This window comes from Falco biarmicus, chromosome 1 (assembly GCF_023638135.1).
Source record: "Falco biarmicus isolate bFalBia1 chromosome 1, bFalBia1.pri, whole genome shotgun sequence".
In the NCBI taxonomy this organism is placed as follows: domain Eukaryota; kingdom Metazoa; phylum Chordata; class Aves; order Falconiformes; family Falconidae; genus Falco; species Falco biarmicus.
The window spans coordinates 65,723,077-65,749,512 of NC_079288.1; the positions used below are offsets into that span (position 1 = coordinate 65,723,077).

Genomic DNA, 26,436 nt, shown 5'->3' on the forward strand with positions numbered 1-26,436 from the left:
CTGTCAGGTATTTAGATCTCTCACATAAATGGAAAAATTACAAGAATCCATTTGGCTCTAGACAATAAGGCAGAAAAATACAAATACTGGGCAAGGCAGTTACAGACCTTAGGAAAGATACTTCATTGTTTTAAGTCTATTTGCAAACATGTTTTTAGCTCCAGGATGGTCAGGGCATGGTGCTGTAGGCATAGATTGTTTACATCAGCACAAATCTCTACAGACCATCAAGTTATTCCACGCGAACTGATGTAAACATGAAGTGCAGCCGTCTCTACTCTACTGAATAATAAGTTGGGAAATGGGAAAGAGAGCACTGTGAGAACAGTAGGCACAGCAACTCACCTTTGAAGCTTCCTTGGGAGTCAAAGTACTTTATGAAGTAACTTGAAAAGATATTTTAATCTTTATTCGTAGTAAATATGTGGGCCAATTCAGAATGGGGCACAATTAAACTAACAGAAAGGATAAGATACACTTTGAGGAATGGCAAGGACATGTACACAGGTCACCTCAAAACAGTGAAAACCCCAAAGCAGGCTTGTAAGATGCAAGACTGAAGTCTCTTCACAGACGGTAATTTAAGAAGTACAAATTTCAACTTCTTTGAACTTTTCCATCTGACAGTGAATATTATAATTGCAAATTTTATAGTATTTCTAACCCAAGCACCATGTACTTCTCAGTAATTCTTATCACTCAGTTTTATATTGGATCTTCTTATTGATTTAGTTCAAGATAACTGCAATCTTTCTCTTATTAGTTTGTCAGCATAGCAATTCACCTAGTACGTACTCATGACTATTGAAAAAAAAAGTAACTTTTTTGGAAAAAAAAATTCACAGATGTAAGAGATGCCTTCTGCAAACAGGCCTGAAGAAGCCCCCAGCTCAGGACTTGCCCCTTCACACACGAGACCTCATTACACGTGCAGAATGGGCCCTCCGTATCGGTAACCTCCCAGGGCCCCTTCCCAAGCCTACACAGAGGAGGACACTGTGGACACAGCTTGGTCAGCAGTGCATAGGTGTAATGCACCCAGATTTTCTAAAAACATATTGCTGAGGAAAAACAGTAACAGCAGAACACAGAAATTATCATGGACCTGTTATTGCAAAACATGCAAGAATCTTTGCTGGCCTACAATTTTCACACAACAAACCTGACGTTTCATGATACATAGTTCTCCAGTACTGCCCGTAAAAATTCTCCCTCTCCTCACATCCTTACAGCAGAATGGAACAATTGAATTCTGTGACTGACTGCACTCAAATACTTACTGTTAGCTTCAAACCTCAAAACAAGTTAGACTGTCATTATAAGGATCAAAAATACCGCCTAGTCATCTAAACTACTGTTTCTAAAAGGCACGCTGAAGACCTGTACCTTTGAAAAGAATCACACATTCATGCTAATTCTATATATCCACAAGCTTTTTCATCTAATCCACAGTGCTGAAAGCATTTTATGGAAAGTCACATCCCATTGTTTTCTCTCAACTGCATGATAGTCCAAAAACATTCAAGGGCAGAATAAAATCCATATTACATCAAATCAATCATAGCCAGTGAATACAGAGGAACTAATTTAAGACCTCATGGGAGTAATCAGATATCTTCACGATATCCAAATGTTACATTTTCCTTAACTAATATGGAGATGTTTTGCAATCTAAGGAAACTGAGAAGAGGACAATAAATAACCCCTTCCAAATTCTATTTCAATTATTATTTATTCCATAACCACAATGCACATGGTACTGCACAAACAAAATAAACACAATCGTTTCCCCATCTTGTCAAAAAGCTCACAATCAAACTCCAGACAAAGAACTAACTAACCTCAAACAAAATTGGCAAGAACCAGGTATTAGCTACATGAATTCACACAGCTATAGAACAGGTTACCTGCATCGCTCACTGTCTTCATAATAAAGGAAATCAGTATTAGATTGCACTGAATCCAACTCCCTCCCCAAAAAAAGTGCCACATGAAGAACATCCTTTAGAGCAAAAATCAATTTATTCCATACATTTCTCAGAAAAAATCACTTTATTCTGGAAAGCAAAAAGCAGAAGTGAAGTGAAGCTGTATATTAAACACAGAAGAGGGTAGTAAAGTGTTCCAAAATCACTTGGTGCTGTTTTCCTTCTCCTTCAGTCCAACCTCAACTGACAAACGATACCTAATTAAGTTCCCTGCAGAAGATCTTTGAAGAAAGTTCATTTATTTGAGTTTTGACATTTGACACCTTTCTAAATTTTGTCACCTTTCTACAGCAGACACACTTGTCAAAATTCCAGCAACTAGTAAAATTGGATGAATCTAATCAAGTACTATCCCTTTCTGGTAGTATATCTGACAAAACAATTTTCAGAAATAAGGTACTTTAGTGAGAACAGCCACCCCAAGACTTCTTAAAACTGGTGTTACCATCACAAAGAGGCAAACCCACCCTGCCATTAGTGACACAGGGGACTACAGTGTAACATTGCATCACCAATGCTGAGTCTGCCCATTCTGCTTACTTACCAGAAACAGCAGCTATTGTGTGCACTCTGCTGCATTTCTGAGGAGTTATAGGGAACCGAGGGCACCAAACATCACCCTTCTCTAGCAACTGCATGGAGGTCTTTACAGGTCACCTACATTAACTACTGGGTATGACAGGAAAAAATAATTGAAGGAGTGAGATGGAAGAAGAACCAGAGTCTGTGAACAAGTATGACAGTAATATGATGGTTTATATAGGATCATTACCTCCATATTTTTTTTCTGTGTGGCTGGTTAACTTCTACTTATCAGATGCGTGCAGCCATTCAGACACCAATAAGAGATTCTAACCTTCCAAAACAAGTTTTGGAGAAGTCATCTTATGTAAACTAGTTTTAGCTAATGTCATGCTGTTTCTAGAAGCCATAACCCAAATTACAGTAGCTGCCTGTCATCAGAGCTGTGGTGTCCTTCCCATTGCTATTCCATACCATTCAGAAGTTCACTGCTTCTCTGGGCTACATTTTGAGAGGTTAGATCTTTCTTTGGGATTCTGTTAACTTTATGATATGTGAATGGAGGTACTCTTTATTTGTGAGGGCCTCTGTTATTAAGTTTAACCATACTAATATTCTACTCTAGTTTAATGTTTAGCTCTTTGTAGCATATATTGGGGATATATGTACGTATATACACAACCATCAAACATACATGGGAGTCTATGCAGTCTAGGACAGTCTTATTAGCCACAATAAAGCAAGCATAGATATGACAATTCTCGATGTATGACGCTGTTCCAGTAGCACCTCTCCCCTAGTTACATTCAATAAACACAAACCAAATACTAGCCATTAGACCATCAATTTTTTAGACTGTCACAACCTGTCTATCCTACTTTCTGTGGGGGTTCATGGTCAAGTGAGACTGATGGAACTAAAGGATATCCACATACAAAGGTGCTGTAAATCACATCTTGTCATTAAGAGATCTGAAACAACCACCTCACATGCAGAATGCTTTACTCAAGTTTATGGTGCATTTCTTCTCCAGCTGTGTAGAACAAGATATTGTGAGCTAACAGCTCATCCTACAGTCAAGCACATGGAACACACTTCCCCACCCGTAGCCTACATGCATTCAGAAATCTCTCATTCCACAGATATACAATCCTGTGCAGGAACATGCAAAGACAATGACTGCATTTAGTGCATTTCTAAGTGATCTTCCTCTTGGAGTATGTCCACTCAGATAAATTATAATTCTGACATCAGGCAAGAGAATATTGCAGATCTTGGATGACTGTCAGCAATGACTAAACTTAGGAATCCCAGAGGCCACTTTTACTACTAACCTTTATAACTCTCACTGGATTTGCAGTGGCAGATCACTTATACAAATGCTTTTTCCCAGCAGAGGAGGAGGACACGTTTGTCATTTTCTGAAAGCTCAACTCCGAAAGCTTCCAACAGCCCTGTCACTTGACTTACCAATACTAAATTGTTTAGCTACTAAACCAGTGGAATGAGGATGATTCTTACCCCAACTGGACAATGCACAGAAAGTTGAAGAATCAACAAGACAGGATCACAATTGTATTGTGACACTGAGGGATCAAAAGCAGTGTGATAAATGACAAAGATGCCATGAAGGTAGCTGCTTTCAGATACATGAAAACTTTTAGATACAGAAACACGACTCCAAGTATTTTTATATACTTTTTAATAATTTCAGCAGCATATAAAATAATTTTTAATATCTTAGTATGTAAAAATCTAATGTGAATACATTAAGTTGTGCTTTAAAGTCACAAATATGCATACAAATATCACTGCAAACTGTTTTCTACATCTTTGTCTATATGGTATTAATAGATCACAAATTGCCTGGGAAGTACCAGAGGAAACAAGGGAATAGAAATGGCAGAAAATTACTTATTCTAGTGTCAAAAGTTAACAATAAGTCAAGGACAGGACCAGTAGCCTACAATGCATGCTATATTTTATGTTAATGCTCTACCTAATATTGTCTACATAGAAAAAAATTCCTTAAAGGGTTCTACCATGAAGTATGTCATCCAATGAGCTGGGGAGAATGCTGGTTAAAAACAGGACAGCAGGCAAGCTATGCTTTGTTGTGTTGGTTTGGGGGTTTTTTTGTGTGTCATATGATACTCTCTATCACGATCAACAGATGCCAAAATACCTATAAGAACCAATGCAGTTGAAGGTGATCAAAAAAGTATATGAGTAAAGCTGAGAGAACTTTATGATCTTATAATGTCTATGACAACTTAAGGTTGTTGAGATTTAGCTTAAGCTCTTTTTTGATCATTTGCAGTCTTCCCCCTTTGCTTGCCTCTGTCTTAAACAAAAGTCCACTGCAAAAATGAACAAAAATCTGCCATGGCACAAACAGAGGAACTGAATCTTCACAGCAACTTTCTGTTTTTGCAATGAATGCATGTCACAACTTTTCTCAGTTACTCTGTAGGGTGTGCAAGCTGAAAGGTAGAAGCAATTTTGTTTGGTTTTGTTGTTGTTGTTGCATTTTCAAGGAAGCTAAAGACCACACTGACTTAAATTGATGTATGTTGGTTCCCCGCCCCCCCCCCCCAGTTGCAGAGTTAATCTGTCCCATTTCTGGACCCTACACTTGTAAAATTTAAGTTTCACATTTTTTCACTTTAAGATACATGTGGGTTTTGCAATTACCTCCACCTAAAGGAATTCTAAGCTACTGGATTCTTGTATCCAACATACTTACCCAGGAGGTCTGTCTGGTTTTAGTCACTGTAACAGCCATCTGCAACCACTGATTAACAAACAGAAGCCTCTTCCTTCAAAATACATTGTTGCCAAACCACTTCAAAAGTGAAAAAAGTTTTAAAACAGTTTTAAATTATTATTCTCCTTTTATCTCACCTGTCTTTATACTCACTGCCAGTTATTATGCCAACATATTCATATAGAACATATCCCCATAAAGCAGCTAATAAACAACATTAATAACTTAACACATTGATTCCAAATTCACTGCCATCCTTAAGTACCTTGTTAACTAGAACATTCATCTTAGAAAAAATTAGAATTATATACAAACAGGTTGAAAATACACAAAACACATGAATTTATTAAGTTGAAACTGATTTTGACTTAATCCATAAGTATATACAAAGCTATAAGTAGCTACATATTCATGCATCTTATCAAGCACTTTTTTACGGAGGTCAAGAACATTGGTCAGATCATTTATGTGTGCACACACTAGCCAACATACCGAACTCTGGGATCAAAACTTCACTGCCCTAAAACTTCCCAAAATGCCAGTCTTCATCTAAGTCTGAAGAATCAAAAGTTGTCTTTTAGTAACATTGGTTAGACAGAAGATCACTCCATGCATGGATAATTTTCATCACAACACGTGACAAAAAACTATAAATGTATGTCATTCATACAAAGAGTCACTGCACCTTTCACAAGGTATCATTATGGCTACTCATGTCTCTGTGGGGTTGTTTTATTCCTGCCCCAACTAATGTCAGAACCCAGAGGGATTTAGAAACATTGTGTGGCCAGTGATAGGGTCAAATGGAATCAACTGCAGCAATGGACATCTGCTTATAGGAGTAGGGCAGGCACCATGTCTTTTGCTGTCTGACTATATACTGTATTATAGATGTCAATGAAAAAATGTTCAGTTTTCATATAGGCCTTATACCTATTTTTACTGTCAATCTTAATATTTTAATGCCATTAGGTAACACAAACCAGAACTCAAAACATTTTCCTCACTGTGTAATCCAAATTCTAATCAAGATCCACTGTGTATTGAATCTGCAGCGTCTACATGAACTTTTGATAGAATTTGCTTTGTCTTTATAGCATAAACAAAATACCATCAGCTTGTTTCAATATATACAAGTTCTGTATGCTGTGATCCCTTGTCTTACATTCCCCACCTCTGAAACATCTGAATGCCTCAACGTATTTGTTTTGGTTTTCATTAGGAACAATACAAAGAGAAATGTGTTTGAAAGCTTTTAAATAAATACATGTTGGGTATTAACATACTTGAAGTAGAAGGCAGGCTTGCAGGAGTTCCTTTCAAAGCTTGGGCCAAACTTCAGGAAACTTCTATCCCTTACACAGGTATGTTACTTTTGCTAGAATGATGTGTTGAGCACCAGCACAACAATCAGCAGAAACTACACTCACTGCCAGAACCAAGTGCTGTGGTATCTCCCACTCCCCCCAAACTAATTCAGTTCAGAGCAATTAGTGGAGTTCACCCAGATGCAAGATTTCCATCAGATCCACAACTCTATCATCCAAACGGTATCACAAATCTCAAGTGATAATCGATATTTTAAAATGAAAGATTTTGTTCTGCAGCTTCAGATAAGTTAATTTTAAATAATATTTTATTAGGCTAGCTTCCTCCAGCTGCCAGTAGCATTACCCGTTGGATGACATACACTTCAAACGCATTTCTATATTTAAACATGCAAGTTGGCAGAAGGGAAGAATCTTAGGTTTCCTAAACCTGCTTTACAAGAGTTAGGGACCTGCACCCACTTCATGCTCTCCACTAAAGCACGAATTCCCCAGCTTCTCACAACGCACCCAAGAACGGAGGTTGCGCGACCGTGCACTTCGATTCAGCAAAAACCTCCAGGTGAAGTCAGTGCCGGAGCGAGCTTGTGGGAAACCCTGGGAGGGCAGTTTCACCCATCCACGCCTCCAAACCTTTACAACAGCAGCAGCAGCAGCCGCCGCCGCTACCCCGGGACCAGCAAACGCGGTCCCGCACCTCTCGCCCGCAGCCCTCAGGTGCCCCCTTGCCTTGTGCCCCGCACCCCCGTGCGGCCCCTGCCCGGCCGCGGCAGCCGAGCGCTGGCGGGGATGGCGGCGGGGAACAGCCGGCGCCGCTTCCCCCGCGGCGCAGCTTAAGAGGCAGCAGAAGAGCCCTCGGCCTCCCTCCCCGCGCAAGCAGCCCGGCACTAAGAGTAGCTCCTCGGAGCCGGGGGGCTGAGCCCCTTCCAACCGCGCATCGGGACCCCTCGCCCGGCTCGGACGCGGAGGGAGCGGGATCCCTCGCTCCCACGCCCCAGCCAGGCGAGCGGTCCCGGCGGCGGCTCTTCCCCCAACCCCTCGCCCACCCGGTCCCGAGGAGGGGCAAGGCGGGAGAAGGGCGGCACTTACGGGGCCCGGGCACGGCTCCCTGCGGCGGCGCCAGGTCGGGGTGCGCGGAGGCGCAGTGGCAGCGGCGGGTCTCTCAGCGGCGCAGCCGGGGCGCTCCTCCCCTCAGGAAGCCCCCGTGCCCGGCCTTCCCACACGTGCGGGGCCGGCAAACCCCACCCCGCCGCGCCGACCCCCTTCCCGCCCTCCCCTCCCCTCCCCCCCGGAGCCGGGCCACCCCCGGCTGAGCGGCGCGGCGGCGCAGCGGGGAGATGGGGCTTTTCCCCGGGGCGTCGGGCCGTGTCACTCGCCGCGTCCCTCGGGGAAGGGAGGCCGGGCAGCCCCAACTCCGCCACTGGGGCTTAGTGCCACCCTCAGCGCCGTTACAGACACCCCCCCGGCCGTTACAGAGCCCCTAACACCTAACGGTCGAGGAGCGACCGTTACACCCCACCCGCGAGCCTCACCTGTTTCTCACTACTGACAATCACTGGCATTTTCTAACCTAGTCTCGTCCTGAGCGCCTTGCAGCTCTGCATGTGAACAGCACCTGCGGGGGGGTCGCGATCCGCCCTCAGAAACAATTTCCCACACAGTTTTACGCGGGCGAGTGTGTGGGTGGCTGCAGCCCCGGCCCTGCGTGAGGTGACAGGAACGGCTGCTCCAGGGCCGGCGGCCTTCGCACCGCCCTGTGCTGCCTGCCGGGTATGTTTTTCCAGGGCAGCTTTCCGAAGCGTGCAGTGGGGTGGCACGTCAGGTGCTGCTGCTCCACGTGTGTCGTGGCAAAGCTCCAGGGGGAAGGTGCGAAGGAAGGGGAAAGAGCTGCTGTGGCTGTCCTAGCAGACAACGCTTCCGAGGTTTTGGGGTACATCGTAGGCAAAATTTGGCTGAGAGCAGCAAAAAGTGACACAGGATGGGACACAGCACCAGCCCATCACATGCATCATGCTACTTCTTTTCATTCCAGTGCTGTCAATCAGCTTCATAAACTGCCTCTTCCTACGAGCCTTGTCATGTTTGAGACGCCTGGGTCTTGGCAGCTCCATGTGTCCACAGGTTGGAGAGTTCTTGTGCCTCCCTCTCCTTCAGCCTAAATAATTCAAATTGTTCCCTTGGGCCAGATATCTTTAAAAAACTCACTTTAAGGCTAAGAATAGTCTTAGGCTAAGAATAGCAAATGCTAAGAATAATTAACATTAAGAATAGCCAGAATAAATCTTACGATCATAGTCTCTTTCTCCCTGCATATATTCTACTTACATAAGCCCTTTCCTTTCAACACTGTAATTGAAATGCATCAAATCATTGGGAATACCTTTAAAAACTTTGGCTGTGGATCTGCTAGTCTCTTTTCTGTGATACTCTGTCACCATATGTGGCGTGTATGTGCATATGTACACGCATATGTACATTATATATACATATACATGTATCCCTACTGTAGGCTTTAAGAAAACTGAGGTTGTTCCATGAACACCAGAACTAACAATACAGCTGACTTGTGAAAAAATGTCTTCATTGTCTTTAAGTTTTTGTGTGACATCTTTAAACTTAACCCTTTTGCTTCAGTCACAACTTTCCAACAATTTTTTTAATCATGATACCCAAACCTTGTGCTATCGGTGAATCCCGTATAACTAACATTTCACTACTGGGGTAAACTCTTATGTAAATTTCTATGAACAGGCCTTCAGATTTGCTTCAGATAATATTTAAACAAGACCAGTAATTACATACCGTCACCAGCTATCCTCCGTTCAAGCCAGTTACTTAGCTTATGTTTCACAAAAAATAACGCTAATATATTTCCATGAAGATTTTATACCAGTCCTACAGTGCTTCTACTCTCTTCACATCCATGATTTCTTGAAGAGACTAATGCCATGTTCTGTCAAGGATGCAGGCAAAGCCAGTGAAGGTCTAGACCATTTTCAGCACCCCTAGATCTCTATTGTTCTTTTGGAGAGGACTTACACATTGAATATATTCCCTTCTGATTAATTTTTCGGATCTAAATGTCATTTACTCTTCAGGAAAAGAGTTGTCTGTCTTAAATATAGCTCTTTCCATGATGAATAACAATGTTCCTTACAGTTAAAAATTTAAACTTAATAATGTAGGTTTCAACTATTAGACCAAGGGACTTCTCTTCTGTGAAGATTCCAGCTGAAGCAGTCATGTGTATGTGCGTCTCTTCCGCTGTCAATACTGCCTGTAAAGTGTGAAATTAAATATTTACATCCAATATTAATGGGGTTTTGAAATGCCACTACCTAAAGCAGGAGAAATGGCCAGATATTATCTTAGCCCTAATTATACTACATTGCTCTTTTAACAATTGAAATGTCTCCCTGCTCTATCAGTCACTGTGGTGGCGGTGAAATGTTGACAGATCCATAACTTCTTTTATAAAAAGCAGTAGAATGTCACCAGCCTCAGCAAGCATGTTTCTGGGAGGTCTGGTAGTCCTGCACAGACACAGCTTTCCTTTCTTTTAGCGGAAAGTCCTTTCGTGCTGACTGTGCAGCCATGGTAAAGTGCCTGCTTTGGGAACCGTTCCCATTTTGGGGGGCTCAAACTCAGGTTGTCAGCCTTCAATTTATCGCTGACCACTTGTAAATGTCTCAGTTCTGATTCAAATGTTTAGTATGTACTGATGTATCACATAATTAAAGCAAATAGTAGTTATTCCAGTCTGTTAGTTTTGCAGCCTCACCGGGAATGCATGTATCCTACAGTCAAACATGCAACTGCAGCTCACAAACATACAGTCTAACTTGAAACCAACTAGATCAGAAACTAGCAGAGTCATTGAACTCAGTGCTGACAACAAACATGCCCAAGAATTTTTTGTTTGTTTACCAAAGCTTCCTGGCCATGTTTGGAGTTAGCAATGAACTCTGTACTCCATGACTACAGGTAAACAGACAACAAGCAGTCCAGGTGAATGAGATCCCTGCTGCCATCACTACACTTCAGATACTGCCTGGGATGCCGTATGGAAATACTTGAAAGTACCTTTATTCTCCTTGTTGAGACTAGGACATTGTATCTCTTCTTTCAAATGTAGATCAAATTCCATCACTAACCTGCCTAGGTTTTGGCGCTTCTCCTTCTACCAGGAAACTTTCAGAACTGCAAATCTGGAACTATAACTATCTGAAATCTATAGATACTGTGATTCAGCCCTCATGCTGTGGGTTTCTTATGCCATATGATCATGCAGAGTGCTAATGTGACAAAAGAAGACCAGAAACATGTTTGGGGAGTGACTGCTTAGATCAGGGGTCCTCAAACTTTTTAATCAGGGGGCCGGCACGCGGATGCAGTGGCAGGCAGTCATCTGCGGCTGCTTGGTTTCCCCCCCCCCAGCCCCCAGTGGGGGGGTGTGTGTGTCTCTAAATACCAGGGGCCGGATTGAGGACCCTGGGGGGCCCTATCAGGCCTGCAGGCTGTAGTTTGAGGACCCCTGGTTTAGTGACTTTGCACTACAGAAGTGGACTTAACAGCTCAGAAGAATGAACAATTCTCTGTTTACCTGCAGAAAAATGAATCATGGACCATTCTTTTAAACACTTGTGTTCACATGTGGTGATACTACTTTTACTTTTAAATTCTCGGTAGAAATTCTCATCTTTCCTTTTCTGGACATTTCAGGTATTGTAGGGGGTGTCATCAGCCTGTTAAGAAAGAGCTACATCATTAATGTAAGCAGTACAGCAAAGATTTTTTTCATGATGCACATCAATTATTCAGAGAAATTATGTTACTAATGGGAAGCCTATTCAATCAAAACACTGACAATCAGAAAGTTATTTGCTCTTGCCCTTGCCATGTGTGCAGGGCAACAATTTTGACTAAATGATGTAATCTGTATTAATAAATGATGTGTGTGATGCATAAAATCATCTGAATACTATTGAAGGGTACTTTCAGAGTAACAGGATTTGTAAATATGAGAGTTGAACTAAGTCCTCTACATGATTATACTACATTACATGTCAGAAATCAGATGCTAAAATAATTAAGCACAACAGAATAAGTAAGTCTCGCCAAATCTGTGATACAAAGTTAGTTTTGTGAAGTTTCCAGTTGCCCTGCTTATTATTGTTGCACTGTATGTGCTGTTACTGCACAAATACAAAATGACTATTTCCCACCCCATTCTTTAGCTGATAATAGCAATGACTGTTTTATGACGTGTACAAAACAGAGGTAAAAAAATGATGGCTTATGCTCTTTTTTCCCTGCACTCTTTAATCTTCTATGTAAGTGATGTAATAGAAGTGTAAGACTGGGTTCTTACTGTGTAAATAGTAAATTACAGTCTTTTCCCCCATTAACATAAAATTTTCACCTTGTTTTTTTGAATTGTTTCTATTCTGAATATTGGTAGTCCTGTGGGATGTATTGACAGGGTGAAATGTTGAAGAGGTAAATATTAACATACTTATTGAATACATGTAGTAAACAAAGTCTTGAAGTTTAAACGTGTAATTTTCCATTTAAACACATAAAGTAGCCCTATTTTCCTAGTTTTCAGACTTAGTGGGTCAGTCTGCTATTAAATGGTTTTCATCAAATCAAATACCTAGATAGAAGTATGAAAACATAATGGCCAGACAGTGAGAATGAATAGGGTGATCACCTATGTCCATGGTGGTACAAGAAATGAACCTGGAGGAGAAATCCATCATATAGTAGAGGCAGTATGTATAGAGATATCTATCTATTTTCCTCTGAATTTCAGACTGCTCTGTAGATTTTTCTGAGATTTTGAGAGTTGTGCCATATTAACAGGTAGTACCAATGCCTCTACATTTCTACAGTCTCATCGTAAGTATTAAAATGATTTCTGCAACACCTTGAGTCTAAGTTTGGGATCAAATCTCCTCTTGCATTTTAAAGAAAAACCTGGAAAACTTATCTTGATCTAAGTGAGGCTCAGAAAACAAGGTTTTGAAGTTAAATTGACATAAAATTTAACACTGAAAAACCTGATGACTTTTAAACAACTATCCCGATGTTTGGAGTCTGACATGCATTTAGATCCAGCTCACAATGCTGATTGTGACCAATGTGTGTAGTCGAATATAGGATATTAGCCCAGACTTATAAGTCATTAATACATTACACAAAAAGGCTCAAAAAAAGCAGAGAGGCAGGGTGGCAAAGAGGAAAAAGAAATGGAAAAAAAAAATTTCTCTAACTGACCCAATATTCCTAACGAAGGTATCACACCTCATAAAGTTCTTTTATGGGTACTTAGCTATGGGGGTAGGTACATTAATTCTTTTAATAAAGTTTTCAGGGAAATTTTATCTGAAAGTACTTAGTGGTGCCTTTAATGTCCTACTGAGCTGTGCTGGCTGGCAATTTTGGGGGAGGAGGCTAGAACCTTCTCCGCCTAGTTCAAGGCAATGTTATTCATAGTCAGTGATTCAGTGAGGAATGCAAATGCCATAAAAATGAAAGCGTTCTTCCTTGCAAACAGGTTAATACCCATCAGGTCATGACAGAATTACTTGGCAGAACAGAAGCTTCACGTTTCGGCTGCCTGGAATACATTTACCCACTAGATAAATAAGGGCTTTTATTATGCAGGACAGATTGTCCTTTAAACTTTTCAAATACAAACACAGAGGGGAAAAAAGTTTGCAATGGAAAAAAAAAAAGCCAAGTATTTTTAATCTCTGTTAATAAATAAAACCCGCTGTATTTTATTAGACTGAACAACAACAAAAGAACATTTAAGTTAATCACAGAAAAGCAGTGTATCTGTAAATAATTCATTACCCATTTGCAGGGAAAAAAGGCATGAAGATTTAAAAGTATATTTACATGAACACTTGGTGACAATTTTCATTCTTTCCAACAGTTTGGGGGTTTATTTTCTTTAGAGGTCTTGGCTATGTAAAGTCAGAAATGAATTATTGCTTTTCCATAACAGTAGGAAAAAAAATTCTGGCAGGACTTGATCTTCAGCTGCGTAAAGCAGGCCTGCCATTTGAGATTTCAAGGGGGTGTACCAAGGGGAGTGTAATGGGGAGTGGCAGGAGAGCTGCAATCATCTTCTGTTTTCCAGTGAACAGCGCTGAGGTAACCAAGTACATCTAGCAACCTATGGCAAGCCTCAGCTGTTGAGCAACAAAGACCATGTCAATGAAACTTCTAAAAGTAGAAGGCACCTATGCCAAGAAAGTTGCCCAGCCTCATCAGCAAAGAAAATATACTTTTTGTTACAGTTATTGGCAAATTGCTTACATATTAACTACTGCTTTACAGTTTCTTGTACAGAGAGGCTGTTCACAGGCTTAGTATATTCTCATCAGGGATCAGAATTTGCTTAAGTGCTTAAGGTTTGATTAGCCATAATGAATCACATGAGTTGCCTCAGTAAGATACTTCAGGTGACTTGCTGAAGCTGAACCAGGCAACACAAGTTTTGGCACATTTAAAGAATGAAATATGCCTTATGGGATTGTGAGGTTCGCTTCTTTTCATCTCTTCTACTTTTCCACATGAGCTGTGCATCAGATTGACACCTTAATTTGTCTGAAAGAAGTGGAGGAGGTAATCCCTTAAATTAGGATAGTGGTGTGATTTTCATTTTTGGGTCTCTCTAAGACATGAAATAGGTGCAAGTTTTGCAGTCTGATCTGTGTAGAGGGGCCTGTTGAATTCAAAAATTGTATGCATCTTTTATGTGTATATGCATTCTCAATGGAGTTCTGCACAAAAGTATGATCTGTCAACGGGGCTTGGTCTGGTATGGGGAGCAGCAAAAAGGGAACAATGACATGTTCCAGCAGAAGTGAAATGCTAAGGCTTAAACTGGAACTCTTCTAAATATGGCCCTGCAAAAGTAACGCTGTGGGGTACCGTTGTCGTTATCAGTTCTGCAAGCTCAGAATAGCTTCTGAACCACAAACTTTTCTTCTTTCTAAGCACCAACAGAGCTCATGGACTGTGCAGCTTTAATGTCCTCAAGACTGTCTTGAAGAGTTCCGTTTCAAGGGGGAGAAAGTATCTTGCCTGCCATTTATAAAAAATCTCAGACACCAGATGCAGATGCTGTCTCACTGAGCTTCTGGGATTCCTGAAAAAAAGTTTGAACTTGAGAACAAACCTCTATGTAAAGATACCCAGGTTATCTTTTAACAAACAAGTCTTTGATTCTGGTAACTATTCATGTAGAGCTTTGTGTCACTGTTGTTAGATTTTTCCTGACATGCAGACTTGGATCTCTTGAAGTTTGATCAGGCTTTTGCGTACTACGTGCCAATCATGCAGGGTAGACACATGTGAGAAACATGAGCTGCTCGACACACTTCAGTCAGATAGTGTTAATGTCAAAAGCAATGCTACATCAATGGCATTGGTCTTAATTAATTAGCAGTCTATTACATTGACTTTCACCATCCGTACTAGTTTTAGCTCTGCAGTTTTACACTGTATCCTAGAGCTTCTACCTACCAGAACCTCCAGCTTTCCTAAATCAGTTCCTGTGATTCAGTATGTTTCTGTCACTCGGAGAACTGAACGAAGTTTTTTACAAAATCACTTTTCAGACTAAAGCAATACTTTTAATCGGCTTTCCCAGGAAGATTCCACTGACCTTTGGGTTGCTGTGTAGTCCCACACACAGCTATTCTTCCCCTTCTCTGTGGCCAAAGATGTGAGAAGAACTTCCCACAGGAAAAGGGTGGGAGAGAGCAGCCAGATGTGGAAGACTTAAACAGCCCTTCTGCCCTTGGAAAAGGAGTATAAATATACACTGACACATTTTTAAGTTCAGCTCTGCCTATCATGGTAGAAAGGAAGTTGTCTGAATCATTCAGTCCCGGTTATACCACTGGGGAAACCATAATGTTAGCATGCTCTGCTCCATCTCTGCATGACAACAGCATTCATTAATTACTGAAACATTCCCCAAGGAAAATGATGTTTACAACTGGGCTTGTAATTGACTACAGAGATGCTACAGATTCTATGACTAGGTACATCATACATGTCTTTGCTCATCTGTTTCCATGTGTATATATATAAGTATACATTATATGTATACGTACTCTGAAGTTAATGAAAATAACTTCTTTGCAGCTACTTTTTGACGAGGCAAAGCTAAATTTTTAAGTGGTAAGGAAGACATGAACATGTTTTGGATATTGCATATAATTTCTCTTCATATTTTATAACATTTGCTCTTTTGAAGTTGTTTCTTCAAAGAAAAATACCACCTAGATAACTTCCTACAACTGCCACGGGATTTTGCTTTTGACCTTTTTGATTACTTCCTCTTCTGAACAATGTAATAGCAGGCACCAACATAATGGTTGAACTGTTCCACTTCTGCAGTTACTATTCATCAGTATGAGATTAAGTGATGAAAATCCTGCAAAATTCTTTGAACCCATCAGAGGAAAACTGGAGGATATTATTAATATGATGGATTTGTGTGCACCACCTTTCTTCACACTGCCATTCATTTTCTTGAGTAACAAGTATGATTCATACACTGTTATTCTTTTCTTCCTTTGATACCTAAAATGTGAGCTTAACTGAGCAACAGGTGATGGAAGACTTTGTTTTTCTCATGGCATCAATACTTGCACTTTATCCCCTTTAACGACCCACATGTGTAACTATTGTCCTTCAGGATGAGGGGAGCTAATGTCATTCTTTATGCTGAGGGACATCTGTCTTTAATCAATACTTAGTAAATTCATTAATCAATATGAGAGACTGCTGAGAAACGGAAGGAGCTGTATCTTCTCCTAGGCTTAAATCTGATAACTCTGGTGAACTCCTAAGGTTCTACTGGCCTCTGGAACAGATACAAGACCTGAGAGACTAGGGAGAACTTGGAGTGCTTCTTTTGACCTAATAAGCTTATTTGAGGGAAAGGTTTTGCTGGATGCAAACTGTGATTGGAAGTGGAAGAAGCTCATTTGAGTTCAGAGTTGAAAGCACTGAAAAGGTAGAGGACGTGATTCTGGTAGTGTTACAAGATTTGTTTTGTCACTTACGTTGTACTAATGTTAAAGGTAATGTGTCCAGTGATTCAAATAGCAGAGGGAAAAGCTTAATTTGGAACATTTCCTATCTACAGTAGTACAAACAGATGCACATTCTTTAATGATGCGTTTTCACATTTGTAAAGACCTCTGTAGAACTCGGGGGAAGAATGTGTCCCTCAGAGCTGATTCATGACTGTAGACACTTATGCAGAAGGAATAAACACTCCACATGAGAGAAAGCACTGAATCTTGGCTTGAAATGCAAATATGGAAAAACCTCCTCAGCACTGCGGTCACAAAAGCTGAGTTTGTTAACTTTCTCAACACTGACTTTCTAATCTTCCAAATTAAGTTTGCTTGGTTCAGTACATAAATTAGTTACAATAGTTCATATTCTTACATGTAGTAATCAAATCACTGTTTTGGCCCCTTTAATTGGTTAGTGGACTATACTTGCACACAAAAATACATGTATATTTGCATTATACATTTGTGTATATCTAAGCTTACATTATAATTTCTTATTCTTTGGCTGATCTTTAAATTTATGAAAATGCTAATGCACAACATAGTAAGCATACTAAATATGTGGAAACTGCAAAGAGAAATCTAGTCAAAGAGCTGTCAGCTGTCACAGGAAGATTGCCCTCGTCAAATGTTGCCATGTGATGTATATATACCATACTGCAATCTGCAGTGTAAGTACTCCCAAAAGAGTTTCTATCCTGGCAAACTGCTGGCTGATGGGAGATATGATTATAGCATATATTTCAAAGGATAAGTTTCAGGGAGAGACACAAACTGTTTAGATTGGCAAAAGATGCTGGCACAAGAAGCCCATGAATACATTTTGGCTGGGACATATGAGTCAGTATCTAATTCTTTGTAGGAGTGGTGTGGAGGGGGGAAATAAAGTGAATGGTCCTAAAATGGAGCTAGCTGAATTTATGAAGAAGATCATATAATGGAATGGTTCACAATAGCCAGGGACTAAACATGATGATTCAGAAGGTCCCCTTTAGTCCTTTGTCTTTCTGAAAGGGTGAATACATTTTTAATTACTGAAGTAGTTTTGGAGAGCACTGTCTATGTTTGTAACATAGCCTGGGAAACATTAGGTCTGAGCACAAGGATTTAGAGACAATTCATATTTTTATTTTTTATGTATGCTTTTTATAAGAATGAGGACACATGGATTGGATTTTATTTCCTAATAGAAAGAGTGCAAGAAAAAAGCATTGTGTTAGTACTACCCAAAGAAGCAAGACATCCAACACAGAACAGAACAGAACTAGTTATAACAACACTATAACTATTGGGATTAGCAGCTTGGCTCTAAATGCTATTTAAGACACAGAACTTAGCTTCCTTGCAAATGACTGTTGGACACTGGCTGTACTGGTCTAAAGGTAGTTCTTTGCAGTGTGATTTGGTTCATCACTGCTCACTGTTAGAACTAACATAGAGCATGACCTATAAATCCTGGTATTGAAGGCCTTCCAGTCCCAAACTTTGTAGAATCAAGTTTGCTTAAAAATAGCAGATTTCTAGAGCTAAAGCTAACAGCAATAGCTAAGGTGCAGTTCGTAGTCACGCAGCTGTTGCAGTATCCCTAGTAAATGTCTGCAGATCTGCAGGCCAGAAAAGGTACAACTCTTTCCCTTAACTTTGCAGCTTTCACAAAACTGAGAAACTGTGTTGAAGATAGACACTTCAGGCTGCATGATGTAACACAACAACTCCCTGCAACCAGATTCATATAAGCAGCTTTTCAGTCAGCAGAGCCACAGACCTACCCTTCTGGAAGGGTATTTCAGAACCTCACTGCTCTCATGTTTGGAGATATTCCCGTTTCATCCTCAGATATTCCAACGCTAGTTGAAATAAAATTCCCCCCTCCCTTTCCTCCTCAAATATGTTTGCAGGGAGCAATCATATCCTCTCTCCACTTTCATTTTGCCAGGCTCAATAAGCGAAAAGCTTTCAGTGTTCTCTTGAGTGGCACGTTCTTCATATCCCTGATTAAGCTAGTGGTCTTTTCTTACACCCATTCAAGGTTGGTTCCTATTTCTCGAATATGGATGGACAAATTGTAGACCATTTCATCTAGGTCACCAAGGCCTACTACAGGGCTCTAATACTTCATATATTTTTACATGGAATTCAAACCAGGATTATGTTGGCTTTTTTGTGTCTGAACTACAGTTTCAAGAAGTTGATTTAATTATTTTACACGCAATTTCATATTTGCAGAAAAATTCTCATCTATTATAAACTGCTGGCTCATGGAAGTATGAACAATGGAAGGTGATTATACCTTTGTCTTTTTTTCAAGCATCAGGAGCTTAAGACAAGGGGATAACTGAAGCCTAGATTCAGACAAGATTGCTTAAAAGGAGAAATTGTGAGTCTGTGCTAAAATTATGGAAGAAGAATTCAAACCATTAATACTGAACCTTCAATATGACAGAACTTCAGAAATTTGGTAGGAAAACATCACAGAAAGCCTGAGTAGTGGCAAGTGAAAAAGAAACAGCATTTCATAGTGGAGTCATTAAGTTTTAACTCTGGCACCACCAAAGTGAAAGGGAAACTAGCTGCAGCAGAGAGAATGAAAGTATATTGGTTGGTTTAGAAAAGTAACTTTGTTCAGGAAGAGACATCTTGGATTGCTCTGAGGAATGTTATCGGAGTCAAAAGAGTGCTCAGCCCTGGTGAAGGAGCGGCAGGAAATACAGACAGTGATGTGATCGATATCTACACATCCCTGATGCTACCCGAAGTAGGGACTGGTTAGTTTTGGAATCCTTAAGGTTGTGCTTATCCACTTTAAGTGCCACTAAATAGTTGAACTGTAAATCCTGAATCCTCCAGGACTGTAGCTCTGGGAAAAGGTGAACTTCAAGTAATGGAGAGTCTGAAAAGTCACTGGTCCTATGAAGACTAGTAGTGTCAGAAACGGACTGTAAGAAAAAAAGCCCACACCCAGGAAATGTGTGAGAGTATGGGGAGAGGAGGGAACAAATGAAAAAAAATAAAATAAGATGGCATCTGACTGAGCCAGTGGAATCTGTGAATGCCAATGGGACTCAGATGCAGAAACATGATGAGCATCCAGCCAAATGCCATCAGGGTTTTATCGCAACCAGCAGTGTTTAAGAAATAAGCTAAGATGCTATCAGAGTTTATTAACATTCATAGAAATTGCCACAAGTGTGCTGTTTTGCAGGAGAGTAACACTGATAGCCATGTATTAAAAAGTCATAAAACAGGATTTCTTCATGGTCCTCTTAGAACACAAAGAATGATTCTGCTTCAGACTGTACATTTTTAACCTTGGACATCCAACGTGATGCTTCTGTATTCCTGCTGTTATTCCACAGTGACAGAATTTCAGGAGGTTCAATGGTAAAGGAGATGTTTTTGTGGCCATATTTCTTCTAGTAACTTCTTGCCAAATAGCATGAAGCTAGATTTTGAACCCTCCTAGGTTCAGGAAGGTACTGAACAGGTAAACTACAAACACTTACTCTTAATGGTAGCCAGCAACCTGTCCCATACCAAACTATAACTTCTAACACTGAAATGCATAAATTTTAATTTGACTATTCTCTGTCAGTGAAAAGGAGGCATTATGTCAGCACCAAAAATATTTACGTCCAAGAATTTGGCAAAATTTCCTTGCCATGTGCCAGCTGTTCATGGACATCACTAAATCATCACTTTCTTCTCTTGTGACACCTGGGTAACAGCCAACTCTATGAGCATAAATTTGCAGTAAGCCTAAGTTCACAGTGGCTGATGAACTACCACTGTATTTCTGCAAGAAGTTCCTGCTCTGTGAATATGGAGTGGGGTTTTTTTCTGCTTTGAAAACATTTGCGGCATCTCTTGTGTGCAGATTCTTTGGTCTCTAGATGTGCTCATATTGCAGCTTGTTGTTCAGGTGAGGCTTTTCACTTCCTCTATGCAGCAGCAGCCAAAACTTCTGGGAATCAAGTGATGTTTTCAGAGCTCCACCCTCCTCTCTGTCTCTCTCTCAATCTGTCTCCCCACCCTGCAAATCCCATTGCCATATTCATTGTCCTCAGATGTTAGTGAGGAAAACTGACTGCATTTGAAAATCAGACCAGGTACAGTTCCTGCCCATTACAATTTTTATAACTCTCCAGTTTTGTGGGAAAAATCTGCCATCAGAGTACATAGAAATTTGCCAAAAAATCAGGAATGCTAAAAAATAGAATAGAATAAAAAAGCTAACAAAAATTTAAGACTTTCTGTATTGCTAGGCACGCTTCCAACACATCAGTCTATTCAGTGTGGACTTTCCCATGCCCAGTATAGAAGCCAGAAGTGTTACTGCACAGTAATAGTTAGCCTCTACAAGCTGTGTCGGTCTTCTTGTCCGCAGGGACTGATGCTCACATATGGGGATGGGGGTGGATCTGGCAATGCAATGTGGGAGCCAGCTCCTCTCAGAGAAATCTGAAAGTGGTGAAGGTCATCCAAAAGTGGCTCAGACTGTCACTGTCACTCCAGCTTGCAAGAGTAGCTTCCCACAGAATCTGATGCCAAATCTTGCCTAGCTTGTTATCACGATGCTTTCATAGGAGTGTGATTAAGCAATGTCACAAGGTGGATGGATGTTATTCCTCTCTTAAGCTACAGGGTACAGTCTGTGGGATATTCACACTGTACAACTACAGGCTTCTAACTTAGCTAGTCTTCCGCTCTTGGCTCCCCCAGAGCATCAGTCAGAGCAGCAGTGTAATTTAGATGCTCTGAATGGATCCCTCCAGCCTGCATTGAGTACTCGTGGAGCTTTCCAACTCAGCCCCTTAAGTCCTGGGCCTAAAGTGGCATTGTGTGAAGTGTGGCATGGAATGACTAGCTGCAAGTTAGTTGGTTTTTTCTTTCCTTTTTCAAAAGGAGAGAGTGTTGGATTGACAACAGAAGCAAAAGAGTTTTGACTGCTGAACCCTCCACCCCCACATCGTAAGGGTACAAAGAGAAGTTCACTGTTCTGACCCGTAACATACAAAGACTAAAGAATGAGTTTCAGTGACCGAGAACTTGCTGTAGGAGATATTAAGTAAAACGTACTAGTAAAAAGGTGCCAAAGATTCTAAGTATCATAATACTGAAGCTGCCAACTCAGGAGTTGTCATTCATTGAATAGATGTACTAACTGCAAACTTACTCAAAGAGAAGAAAACATGCCTTTTATTCAGGTTACAATCTTGTAAGGGCATGCACCCCCTCTGGAAAGTGCTGATGCACTTTAATCCTCCCATTTAAAGCCCTTGAGTCTGGGTGAGTTCAGTGTATTGCAGAATTTTCTTAATCAAGAAATAATATCTTCCATTAAAAGGGAAAGAGTAGTTTAGGGTGAAGGAGGCTGTGAGATTATTCAGAGAAGTGAAGACTTGCAGCTGCCTTATACAATGCATTGTCCAGCAACAATAACAGAAACATATTTTTTATTCTTAGCACTACTTAACATACATCTTTTGGTTTTAAAGTACAACTTGGAAGACACTTTAGTGTACTCCCTCCCAACAATACTCTGATACACTTGTTATGACTCCTCCTGCTGAATAGAAGCTTTCATCCTGTTCTCATTCGCACCCTCCAAATAAGGCTAATTTTAGCAAGATGTTTTTAAAAAAAGGTCTCAGATTTGCCACTATTTAGTTCTATGCCAGAGGCTACATTCAAGAGAAGAAAGGGTAGCAGAAAACATCTGAAAAACAGCTATTTCATACCAGTTTTCTCTTTTTAAAAACTAGGAATGTCTCAAGTTGTACAGATTAGAAAACTCACACAAAGCAGCTACTTCACACACCACTGCCAGTAAGAACAAACACGTGAAAACTCCTGTGCCTTAAACTGCCTTGTTAAATGCAAATTTTAAAAAACCCTCCTAGCTTTCAGAGTACTAGGTAATGCATTTTACAAAATGGTGAAACAACTTACAGTTTTGTTATTCTTTTGATATACTACCTGGTTATCTCTGTTTACTGCATTCTCCATCCTTTGAGTGATATGACAAGATGTATATTCTCAGGGAAAAAATAATTGTAATGTGTGCCAAGCTCCAACAAATATCTAGCATTGAAATCTGTTGAAAAACCTTTAAGTAGATATCTGGATTTAATTCAGTGTTGTGAAATAAGCTTCTTGGGTGGAATCCCGGACCTGTTCAACTTGGTGGGATTTTCCTAGGGGGAGGGCATACTTGTATTGTCTTTATAGTATTTAAAATACCTGCTCCAAGTTCTACGGTTACCAAGGTGATGTAAAACCTTAGTATGCTTATAAGAGAACTACGGACAAAACCATGAGAAGCACTCTCTGCTGTAACCTTGTTGCACACTGGAGCACAAAAGCTATATGCCTCCTTGCTTGCTTTTGCTTGAACCTGCGGAACAACAAGGTCTGGTAGGTTGACTTTCTACAGTAATTTTTGGAGCAGGGCTTGGCCTTGGGTAGTATGATTTACATATATTTATGTAGACGTTTTATTGCTGGACAATGCTACTTTAGCATACCTTTTTCTGAAGACTTCTAGCGCTTGCACCTTTGCTACTATGAGAGCAGCGTATCTTACTAGTTTTGCAACTTGGCTCCTCTATTCATTCCGTGAAGAGGGAACTAGCATGCTTTTTAAGTGCAGAGGGTTACTGGTTCAGAAATCAGTTAATCCTGTAATTTTTCTCTAGTTAATAATACAAAAGCCATTTAGGAAAAGAAGAATCTGACTACACAAGCTCTGAGTACCCGTTAAGCTGACCAGATGACAGACAGAATTCCTAATTCCTTCAATATGTATCAACAAAGAACACAAAACAGAGAATTTGGCAACACAAGTGGACTTCTTAAAGGTCAGAAAAAAACCCCAATCTTTTAGTCTGTAATTTACTTTGTATTTTACTTTCTTATGTTAATAATAATGTATTGGATCATATGGCAATAGAATTGATTGATGAATTATTAATGTAATGAATGCTGGAAAAATGAGTTATGATGGAAGTCAGTGTAGATTGTGAATATTTGATTTTACAAAAATGATGAGGCATAAAGTTTATTATGTTTTATGCCTACAGTTATTGCCATATCGAAATCTAACCAAGGTCACTGTTGCAAAGGAGAACTACATGTGGTTTAACAACTGGAAAATTACACAAGGTTCTAAATTACACAGACCTTGGATTTCTACTCTACTAAATCCACATCACGTATTTCTATTTAAATAAGCCCTCAAGGGCTTTGTTTAACTGATTGTTTTTTAACTGTGAAATATACTGTTGTAATATATTTGCCAATATTAAATATGAAAAGAGATTTAGACAATAGAGATGAAGACTCTGTGTAGTTTCATTTGGGCATCTGCTTTTTATATCTTCTGCTTGCCTCTCCTGTCAGTTACCAAAACTTATATTTTGATGTTCACATTAAAATTGTCACAAAAAAGTCACAATGACATAATCCTTCACAGTAAAAATATACTTAGGTGTTAATAAGTGACAAGCTAGTAAAAACATCATGTCTTCCCCAAAATTGCATTTTTGCATTGTTTAATCAACTCAGTTAAGTCTCAGACCAATCAGTGGAGAGCCCCCTTATCTTTCTTAATGTAAGTAATTTTTTACTGTCATGCTAAAAAAGTTCACTTCTGTAAAGAGACCTTAACTTCAAATAAATGTTTAACCATAGGATATCTGGAGCTTTTTCCATAAAAGTGTGTTTTCTGAGGTTTGTGGCTCTTATAAATTCTATGTACCAGGAATATTTCTTACTGCCTCTGTGTTTCTCTCATCTAGTTCACCTTTCTTTTGTCCATTTTTGCATTGCCTTGAGAAGAGAAACAAAAGCCAAACAAACTATACTTTTCCATAAATACAGAATTAAGGATAAAAAAATTTAAATTCACTAGAATATGGAATAACTTCATTAGTTCCTTTGCTTTGGGAAATACACCAGTAAAGGGCTTGTCCAACGCAGAACACCAAAAGCCAAAACATCTAAGAGAGACAGTTATCTTGAACCCAAATATTAACTTGCATAATTCTGCAAACACATGCTGAACTTTCCCTCTTGCTAATTACAACAGTAAGAGTAAGACTTCAAATAATTCAACTAAATATAAATATTTTCTAAGATCATGGAGACTGTAATACAGAAGCTATGCTTATACACTGGGAGATTTAGAGAAATTGTTCTCTGAAATTTATTTTCCATGTAATGATATGTAATGAACACTACAGACAGACATTTCTCAAGTTCAGCATATGTGAAACAACAAGGCAGGGAATCTGTTCCCTGAACACCAGCCCACAAAAGTACTTCTACCTTGTCAATTTGGCAGTTTGGTTTGCTTTTTCTTCCTCCCTCTTCCCCTGCCCATCAGATGTAGTCAGAGACAGTGGAGCTAGATCCACCTCAGACTTACTGTGGGACTGCTGGGAGGAAATTTCTTTAGCAGGGCACTCCTTGAAAGTGGAGAAAGATGTATTGCCAAGTGCTGTTCTATTCCCTTCTGAAACAATCCCAATATTTTCCCAGAGCATTCTGTTCTCAGGAAACCCCTGAGATGCCCTCATTCCTCATGAGAACCACCAAACAGTATGCTAAAAGCACTTAAGTTCTGCATGCCAGAGAGCAGGCAGTTCGGGATTTGGCCCTTGTCTTTACTGTACTGTTCATTCTCAGCAAGACTATGGGGCACAGAAGACTGACCTGCGGACCAGAAAAAAACTCGTGTAGTTACTCAGTTGTGTTAGGAAAGGGCTTGAATATGTTGTCGACAGGAGACAGCCAAATGGCTTTCTACTTTTGGGGTATGTCAGGCTCATCAAGGGGTTATGATTCATACTGAAGACAAAAGCAGGTCAGGAACCATAGCAGGTATCCTGGGGCAGCTTGACAAACCTGTTCACAAAACAAGAAGCTGTGAGACCATATCTGCAAGAAAGATGACACTACATCAGAGGGTTTATCACCTAAATCTTCAGTGATGGTCCAGGCTGACAACTCTAGCCCATCTGGGATTCCTTCAAATTTGAGAGGCAGCAGCTGAATCATTAACCTCCTCCCCAGTCACTGTCCCTGCAACATCAGGAAGAACAGAAAGGGGAAGAGGCAGGCACCCTTTGCTGGGCAGGGCATGAGTCCCGCAAGCAGCTTTCAGGACTTCTATATACGTCACGTTGACATAGATGTCATGTTGACATAGGAGAACAGGAGTCTTTAATCGCAGTTTCCTCTGCTGTATAGAGCACTGCCAGCTTGGCTTTGTGGCAACTATGGATGACATTTATAGTCACACTGGTAATTTCCTAATGAAAAATTGTCCATATAGGCATGCATATGTCCCCCCTGCCCTGATAGTTTGCTTCCCTCTGCCAAAGTAACACTGCACTTTGGGATTATGGAAAACACCTTTGCACAAATGGAAAAAAGCCACACCAATTGCAACCGGAAGGAATGCCATGTGTTTGCTCATGAGTAAAGACACAGTGAAGCAGCATTTGCAATGCCTCCTCTTCTTTTCAGCTCTGTTTTCACTAACATTTCCTGATCATACTGGGACCTTAAGTCAGGGATATCTTTTCCCGTAGTCCTACAGTCAAGGGAAATGCCTGCCTGCGGTTCAGTCACACTGGCAAGCTCCTTGATCCAAAGGTGGGTCGTGCAGATCGTCAGAGTCCTTGTACCATTGACAGTTCAGCAGAAAAAAGGTTGAG

At 40.3% G+C, this 26,436-nt stretch overlaps 1 protein-coding gene across 4 annotated transcripts in view; it reads right to left on the minus strand.

Moving 5' to 3' along the window:
* Positions 1 to 8,358, minus strand: part of SLC7A2 (solute carrier family 7 member 2) — a 53,724-nt gene extending 45,366 nt beyond the window's left edge. The window contains exons 1-2 of one of the 4 annotated variants that reach the window (XM_056333425.1): positions 7,695 to 7,769; positions 5,257 to 5,355 (exon numbers count right to left, since the gene is read on the minus strand). In XM_056333425.1, the coding sequence (XP_056189400.1) occupies positions 5,257 to 5,295 (39 nt within the window). In that variant the 5' untranslated portion in view covers positions 5,296 to 5,355; positions 7,695 to 7,769. Of the gene's footprint in view, positions 1 to 5,256; positions 5,356 to 7,694; positions 7,804 to 8,137 lie in introns of those variants that run through there. The other 3 variants (XM_056333437.1, XM_056333447.1, XM_056333466.1) reach the window with 3 other exon arrangements.
* Between the last annotated feature and the right edge of the window lie 18,078 nt (positions 8,359 to 26,436).